An 8,645-nucleotide genomic window follows, 5' to 3' on the forward strand; every position below is an offset into this window, starting at 1 on the left:
CTGGTACAACTTTACTGTGAGGAACATTAAAACCTTTTCCCTTGCTTTTTCAAGTGCTTCAATTGCCCTTGTCTCCATCGAATGCAATGCTGTTATGACTACTGGGTGCAAATCGATTGCATGGCTGTCCACCATCAATGCATGCAACTCTTAAGAGCGACCTACCCAAGGTCATTGCTGCTGATAATCCTGCGAAACTACCTCCAATTACTACAACGTCCAAAACCATATTTACTTACGATTAGAATTTGTCGCGTTTTATATTAATCGATTGCATCGCACTGGTATTGTAATTCGTCCCAAATGAGTAATAAAAATAGCGCACGGTGGTTATGGTATTAATCATCTGGATGAGTCTAGACATGCAAGGCAAACATAATTAGCTCATGCAGAGCATATATACGAACGCTAGAAATAATTTGTAGAAACTGCCGCAAAAAATTTGGCTAAGCTTTTCGGTATCGTGCAACCCGGAAACAGAATAAGCCAAAATATAGCACAAAGTATGGAGAAGAAGGTAAACAAAGGAGGTCGTCCACTGAATCTACCGTATGAGATAACGCTGCCTGTTCAATGGCTGCAAATCTGGTAAGTCATTTTGAGATAACGTTTTTAAGTCGATAGAGCATTTTGTCGTCACCATCGCCTGCACATATTTGATTTTGATAGCCTTCTTCCAATGGCCAATAGGGTCCCAGCAATAGTAGTCATATGCGTCTTGAGCTCTTTGCTTGTTGAAATCAAAGACATCAAAGTTTTTGCTCAATCTTTTCGTTCTGCGACTTGGGACTCTATCGGTATTCCACCTCAAGATCACTGGGGTACCTGCTACCGAACTTTGCGAGAGTAGGATCGTTGATGTCAATGGGCAGCTTCAAGCACGATACCCAAGTCTGGCAGTACTAACACTTGCTCAATTCTTGAATATAGGTTTAATTTTGAAACCTTCCCAGTCATAAAGTTCTTTGAGATTCGTCCATTGGATTCAGAGATCATCTTAAGTAAAGTTCTTAGAAGCAAATCATTTCGTAATTTGGTTGCGAAAATGTGAGATAAGGCTTCGGTCTTCCTTGCTTAAATGTAGAACCTGTATCGGTGAATGACTCGCAGTAAGAATCGATCATTCTGTTATTCTTTTTCTCAAATCTATTTTTCCTTCATTTATTTCATAATTATCATATCCTCATTTCAAGTAAAGTATCAACTCAACAAAGCAGAAAATGCACTGGAACGCAAAAGCAACCCAAATTAGTGTAACAGATTGAGATCCTTTCTTGACGGTGATTTCTTGAAGCGAAAATGCGGTGGAAATGTAAGTTGCATAATTTTTTGCAACCACGCTGTATAGAATGTTGAATACAAATGAGTACACCACAGTCAAAGATGCGACATAAGGATTCCATTTCCGAGGAAGTATCTGAAACACCATTCCCACAAAGAGCACTATTGACACCATCAATATCACAGACAATGGCTGAAGTGCTTTAGCAATATTGTTAGTGTGGTTCAATTTGGACTTTTTTGAAAACCCAATCTCGGTTTCCTTATAATTTAGGCCGGGCATATATATCCAAACTCTGGAGTTGGAATTGACCATTTTCGAATAATCTATTCCAGAATTGATGGAATTTCTCTTTGTCTTGTATCCACTGGAATAATAACCATAAGACCAAATACTGACGTAATAGTCGTCTGGTATGCCCATTGCCCAGCTATGACGATAGTGTCCGTCCTCTACGGTACCAAAGTAGCCCATATATGACGTATAACTTCCCAAAGGGTTTGGAAGATACAGGGCTTCTGGTACTGTATGGAATGATGATGCCGCGGCTCTTGCACTAGAAACGGTAGCAGTTCCATAGATTTGCCATGTTGCTGTCACAGAACGGAAGCTGCTTTTTGATCCAGTCAAAGTGGCAGATGTAGTAGTTGAGAAAGTGGCAGAAGTACTAGAAACGGGTGTTGGTGGGGTTGCAACCAAATTGCCCGATTCGGAAATTCCAGTAACGGCTGCAAATGCACTTGACAGTACCTCAGAGGATACTTCCCTAAAGGCGATGGCGCTCGATTCTGTCCCGCTGGTTATCTCCCTTCTCAATGGCATGGCCGTAGCGGCATAGGTATCGTCTCTTACCAAAATACGACCTCCCACGTTATCAAAGTGAACCAAGTATAAGCTCTTTAATCCATGAACCGAGCAGCCAATGACCACCAAAAGGTAGATTGTGAACACCACGAGCGACATCAAGCTTCTGAAACAGTACCAGGGGCGCCAATAATTTTTGAAGGTGGTAATTGCTGAATAGTGTGGGAGGTTTGATTCGAGGGTCTGTTCCAATGTTACAGCTTGAGATGCGAGAGTTACCTCGCCATTTGGTGCATCTTTTTGATATGGTGGTGGTGGATCTAACATTGAAGAAGGGGATGAAATGGCGGGTATAAGTAACCGTCTTATCGAGTTCGTAAATCAGTCCGCTCGGTGCATTGATGTGCATTGACATCTGTACCATCTGACGCGCAGTGACGTAGGTGATAACCGATCCCCGTCTAATGCCGAGACTTGGGCCGCGAGGTCATGAAATGATAACTGAAATGGGCCGACTCGATTGCTGAAGGGAAGATAAAACGATTGCATGACCTTGTCACCAACATAAGTTTACGAGGTCGATTCGGGAAGTGATCATAAGTCAAAAAGTGACCAGGAATAGTGAAAATATTGATAAGAATTATTAGGACAATAGCGAGAATATATTAATAAATTATTAGCAAGAGCTTTAGTTAAGAATATAGCACGACGAATAGAGTTCTCCCAGCTTATCTATGTTGTCGTAGTCAACTTACACTATCACTACAGTCTCAGATCAGAATCATAACCTGTCCTCATTTTTCCATTTCCTCGGCAATCAGCAACTCAGCCGCACCAATAAACGAGATTTCCTGTGGGGAGGTTATCTTTCGCGAAATAACCAAGATAGCTACAGTCATTTTTGCAGCCGATATGATTAACCTTTGATATTAAGAATTTGCCGAAGCAATCAATACACTAACTCATTAATGTAAGCAATTCACAAGATGAGTATCAAATTACAAATTCGAGAAACTGTAAATTCTGAAATTTCTTTCGCATGTGGAAGTTGTGAACAAAACCAACATAGTCAACAACCACCATCTTGCAGTCCAGAAGTGGACGACCATTCCAGAGAGATTAACTAAACGATAGGCAATTTAAACTTAAGAGCTCGACTTCCAAAACTAACGCAACCAGCTACAACAATTAACGATTTTAAGAGAGTCTACAATTTCTATCGGATCAAGTTGAATGAAAGAATATCGACTGACAACTCTAATTATCTGCAAATATGACTTGACCCAGGCAAGGTGTCCAATATTCACATTAGCACCATCTTCGTATTGCAGTCCTTTGCTCAGCACAAAGCACCACACCATGGAACCGACGACAAGGACAATAATCCAAAAATTAGGAAGCGGTCTCTTATTTATTTCAACCTCCTCTCTGGACATTTGCAACATGAATTTTTGAGAAATCCAATTTCCGAAACAAACTTGTACTCATTTATACGAAAGGATAACCGGTTGTAGGGATTGTGAGACAAGAACTCGCCAACTAGCTTGAGGTTATTGTCTAATAAACTGTACTGGCCAATAAAGATTCCCATATTTCATTGTCTTGTGGTTAGCATATAATGAATCATAAACAAGTTGTGCAAAATTCTTCTGTTTGAAATACTGTATCTTGATTCTTCGGCTAAAGGAACATAACAACTAATCCTAATACCACTTGAGAAAGTGACGGTAGCCCATACGAAGAAACACCTGCTGCTGATTTGCTTTTACCATGAGCACTACTAGCATGGGAATTAGATTTCGAGGCTTGAATTGGAGACTTGGTAGGAACCGAAGATGTTATAACTTCGATATCTTCGTCCGAACTATACTTGATTGGTGCCAAAGAAACTTCGTAGTTCTCGAGGTCACAAACCACATAAGCATGTCGCAAAAAATTATCTCCAAGTGACATATAAGGATTCGACGTGGGTTGGGGAAGCAACGTCAAAATGCAGGTACCATCTTCAGATTGTTTGATTAAATCTTGCATACGAACTGCAATTTCTTGACCACTAAATTCAAAAGTTATTGAACCTTCAGACGAACAGGGAACCGTGTATAAATCCGAATATAATGAATAAGATCCCCCCAATTTAGAGACAATATCCGTGAGTATTGAGTGATAAAGATGGGAATACGTGGCACCCGTATCCAACAATACTGGGATAGACTCATAAGAAACATCGGAAATGGATTCACCATCATCGACTTTGATTGCCAGATTCTCCACTTCAATTCTTAATGGAACATTGGACACATTTCTGTACGAGTTGACCATCTTCACCGTCTTGAGATTTCCAGTATATTTAGCATTGTCTATGGCACCAAATAACACCAGACCATGCCTATCAGAAATGTTTCCCAAGTACAACGAATAAAGGGCTTTGTCAATAATTCCTTGCGACTTAAGCATCAAAGGAAGGTTTGAATATTCATACCCTTCACCAGTTGAAATGTTTTTCGTAGTTTCTAGCCCAGCAAGTCCTATCCCAAGAATTCCTACGTTGGTGGTCGACTTGTTGGCTACCGCAAAACTAAGGGAGTTCACAGTTGCGTTTCCAATTTCCACTTCATCTGTTCCCCAAACTCCGGAAGCGCCTGTACCGTCAGCATAGGAAATGAAGAAATCCGGAGCAGATCCATTTACTGAAAAACTATCGGAATCCTCGGTGGAGAAACTTCCATACGAAGTACAAGTGTCTGTAGTGGGCAAATCGTAAGTGGTCTCGGAGTCGTAAGTGGTTGTCTCGGAATCGTAAAGTGTGTCGTATCCTCCAAAGTCACTCAAATAAGCCGAAACAGTTTCGTACTCGTAGAATGAATCAGAAACAAGTTTCTCTTCTTCGCGCTTCTTGTAGCTTCTACGGTAGCATTTCAAGTCTTCACTTAAAACCACCAAGTCTGACGATCCTGTATCGACCAAGACTCCAACTTGATCTTTATTGGATCCAATTTTCAATTCAGCAACGTAGAATGTCGCTTTGTTTGTTAACTCCATTGTAAACTTGTCATCCTCGGATCTCTTTACAAATTGAGGTTCATTTTCTAAAGCCATATCATCTTTGGAGTTTCCTCTGTGGATTGCAAAGTCGAGCTTCAAGGTTGCTGCTACCAAATGAGAAGCAATGATAATTAATATTACAGTAAGCTTCATGAATCAATTTCTTGACAAAAGGATCCATTTTATAGCTCGTAGTGATAGTCATAGCACAATTTACGAACATCAACTCAAGTGACTGCATTCAACATTTATGTAAATCATTTTTTTTTTTGACAGTGCCAAGAATTGTCATCGTTCTCGCTTAATAATAATTTCCCTTCAATTTGCGAGAATGATGACAACAGAAACTTGATAACAAAGTGCTGTCTTACACTCAACACGATAAGTGCTATAGGCATTTTCTACACTCAACAGTAATGTTTGTTGATCACAAAGAGTTCTATTTTTTGTGACCCCTGCATTCGGTTTAGCATGCGGCGCAGCGCGGCGCGCAGCTTATCGGAAATAATGTCAATTGAATTTTGCATGATGTAATGGGACGCTAACGGTGCACGCCAATTTGTTTAAAGATATACGAACTTTGAATGGATGACCTTCCCTGAAGCTCGTATTATACCAGTAACTGATCTAAGTGACTGTAACTTTAATCTTAGTCATCTGCAACGTATCGTACCCACAAACTAGTAAAACACTCATATTCAATTATTAATCATATATGATATAGAATTGTGGAAAACACCAAAAGCCTCAATTGAGCTTGGTTTCCTCAGGTTGTGATACGTCATTGACTATATTTGCTGGTGGAGCGGCCTCCAAACTAACTGCAGCTTCAATATCATTCACCGGCTCGTCAGCATATGATAAAACGTCCATCACCAAAAAAGACAGGTCTTTCCTGGAAGTAAGTCTTGCGATACAGAATATAGATCCAAGATATGAAACCCAATTGACTGCTCCAAAAGCAATCACCACCATATAAACATGACAGATTTTGCTCCAATCAAAATCAATGTAGTAATAATAGTATGACGAAGAAAAATCATAGGAACAATCTGCTCCGGACCAAACTTGAGTGACAAGAGCAAATGAAATTATCCACAAAACAAATCCAATTATATCACAACAAAGTGCAACAATGGCAGTGAAATATTTATACAACGTCAAGGCGGAAATCAAGTAAACACATGACAATGCACTTACTGCTATGGAAAAGTTGCCCTTTTCCCAACTTCCCATTAAATGAACTCCCGCAGCTGAAACTCCTAGCGCGGCAATACTAAAAAGAAGTTGCACAATTCTATAAATTGCTGAAAACGCTCGTTTATGGTATTTCATCATTGTGGATAACTGACACAATTATGCCATTTTATATAAAGTGAAATACGAGAATTAACTTGAGGGTTTGAGAGTGTGACCAAAGATTAGCGATCAATTCTGAAGGTGTTAAGTACGAGAATTGTGCAGCTGGGGTTTAGAGCCTTTGGTTGACCAAAGAGGAAATGAATGATACGAAAAATCTCTTGCTCGCAAATCATTTGATGTTGCCTCCATGAGAGAGAATAGATCAAATTGCATTTGAAAAAAACTTCAAAGTTATCGAAGTCTGAATTGACTGCTTCTTTGGTTCTACACGTTACTGAAGTTGTATTCAAAAAGAAAACAATCTATAAATGTTGTGACTTCTACGATGAAGACTGAATCAGCAGACAATGACATAAATTGGTTCACAGATTTTAACTGGAATCTTGCAAGACTGACAGTAACTATTCTCACTCACGAATTCGTTATGTCTCGAATGCCGCCGATAGAAGTCACGTGCGTACCGTCGATGATCTTTCGTGTTGTATGCAGTATTCTCGGCTGCAAACAATCTGATTGTTCCCTGCATTACAATTAACTAAAAAAACGTCAAAATTTCCCTTTTAGGCAGTACTTTCGAACGGTACCTTCTCCTCACTTCACTTTGACAACTTTTCTTCATCATGAAGCCTGTTAATTTGGCTATTGGCTTTTGTCTTGCAACCAATTATGTACATGGTTACCCTACAGTACTTGACAAGAGAAATCTACTTTTAGATGGTTTTGCCAACTTATTCAATTCTTCTGGGGATTTAAATGCTTCAATATCCGAGGGTATATTTCAAGACGTCAAAGACCTTGGGGGTATAATTCTGTCGTTGGATTTAATGATTGAATCGGTAGTGGACACTTCAGAGATCCATGGAATTTCCGGTGCTTTCAATTACCTAAAGGAAATATTTGAAAGCCAAACTTGGAAATCGATATATTCGGGAATAATCAAACTGGTTTTTGAGGAAAATGGCCTTGAAACTGTTATTATCAATTATTCTCAACGATTGAATAACCTTAACAATACCAACGCCAGGTCTCCCAAAAGTGCAGTTTATCCTTCTGCGAATAGTAAGGACGCTCCGTACTCTTTACTGGAGCAAAAATTACGAAGTGCAATTGAAATTCCTTCTGGATATGAATATGGTAAAGGTGACAAAAAGCCTGTTCTTCTAGTACCGGGAACTGGTTCTTACGGAGGAAACGGTTTCTATACCAATTACATCAAATTGCTTAATCAAACAGATTTTGCAGATGTTGCTTGGTTGAATATTCCCAACTATTTACTTGAAGATTCCCAGCTGAATGCCGAATATGTGGCCTACGGTGTCAATTATCTTTCTGGGATTTCAGAAGGTAAGAAAGTAAGTGTGATATCTTGGTCTCAAGGTGGGCTCATCACTCAATGGGCATTGAAATATTGGCCATCTTTACGTGAAAATATGGGAGAGTTTATTCCCGTGGCTGCTGACTTTCATGGTACAAAATTGGCCCCGGCTATTTGTCCGTCATTTCCCAAGTTGTCATGTGCTCCTTCAGTTCTTCAACAAGAATATAATTCCAACTATGTTCGTACTCTCCGAGAAAATGATGGAGATTCTGCCTATGTTCCAACAACCTCGCTCTTTTCTGGATTTGATGAGATTGTGCAACCTCAATCTAAAAATGCTTCTGCTGCTCTCAAGGATGCTAGAAATGTTGGGGTAGGAAACTACCAGTTCCAAAACCTTTGTCCAAACAACACTGCAGGAAGATATTATACTCACGAAGGGTCCCTTTATAATCCTGTTGGCTATGCTTTAGCGGCTGATGCTTTGAAGCATGGTGGAGTGGGAGACCCAAGCAGAATTGATCTTGAACATTTATGTACCTTACCATTTCCTGAAGAATTAGACTATGCTGATGTTTTAACCACAGAGGTCGAGTTGTTGTATTGTGGGTTCAACATAATTTTCGGAAAAGGCAAAGTGAAGGAAGAACCTAGAATTAGAGACTACGCAAAATAAATAACCGGAATTATTATCTTCATTCTTCCAATCATGCCCGCGTTTCGCGGGGTGCATAATCTATGCATAATCTCCGTCCCATCAGAATACAGCGCAACAGGTTTCCTTTTCAGAAATCCGTCTAGCTTAAAAAGCATACATCTCCTTCATTCTAAGACAGA

At 39.8% G+C, this 8,645-nt stretch overlaps 4 protein-coding genes across 4 annotated transcripts; 1 reads left to right on the forward strand and 3 right to left on the reverse strand. All coding sequences in view use genetic code 12, as the record gives it.

The window, feature by feature from the left end:
• Nucleotides 1-1,183: 1,183 nt before the first annotated feature.
• Nucleotides 1,184-2,413, reverse strand: PGUG_00001 (uncharacterized protein; the record flags this gene model as incomplete). Its single annotated transcript, XM_001486574.1, has 1 exon — nucleotides 1,184-2,413. One exon carries the CDS (start codon nucleotides 2,411-2,413, stop codon nucleotides 1,184-1,186), a length of 1,230 nt encoding a protein of 409 aa, XP_001486624.2.
• Nucleotides 2,414-3,766: 1,353 nt separating this feature from the next.
• PGUG_00002 (pepsin-like aspartic protease) lies at nucleotides 3,767-5,281 on the reverse strand (the record flags this gene model as incomplete). The annotated part of the gene is made up of 1 exon (XM_001486575.1): nucleotides 3,767-5,281. One exon carries the CDS (start codon nucleotides 5,279-5,281, stop codon nucleotides 3,767-3,769), a length of 1,515 nt encoding a protein of 504 aa, XP_001486625.2.
• Nucleotides 5,282-5,875: 594 nt separating this feature from the next.
• Nucleotides 5,876-6,466, reverse strand: PGUG_00003 (MARVEL domain-containing protein; the record flags this gene model as incomplete). Its single annotated transcript, XM_001486576.1, has 1 exon — nucleotides 5,876-6,466. The coding sequence occupies one exon, from the start codon at nucleotides 6,464-6,466 to the stop codon at nucleotides 5,876-5,878; it is 591 nt and encodes a 196-aa protein (XP_001486626.2).
• Nucleotides 6,467-7,110: 644 nt separating this feature from the next.
• On the forward strand, nucleotides 7,111-8,484 carry PGUG_00004 (esterase/lipase family protein; the record flags this gene model as incomplete). The annotated part of the gene is made up of 1 exon (XM_001486577.1): nucleotides 7,111-8,484. The coding sequence occupies one exon, from the start codon at nucleotides 7,111-7,113 to the stop codon at nucleotides 8,482-8,484; it is 1,374 nt and encodes a 457-aa protein (XP_001486627.2).
• Between the last annotated feature and the right edge of the window lie 161 nt (nucleotides 8,485-8,645).

The sequence above is a fragment of the Meyerozyma guilliermondii genome, genomic scaffold (genome assembly GCF_000149425.1).
Source record: "Meyerozyma guilliermondii ATCC 6260 scaffold_1 genomic scaffold, whole genome shotgun sequence".
Taxonomy (NCBI): domain Eukaryota; kingdom Fungi; phylum Ascomycota; class Pichiomycetes; order Serinales; family Debaryomycetaceae; genus Meyerozyma; species Meyerozyma guilliermondii.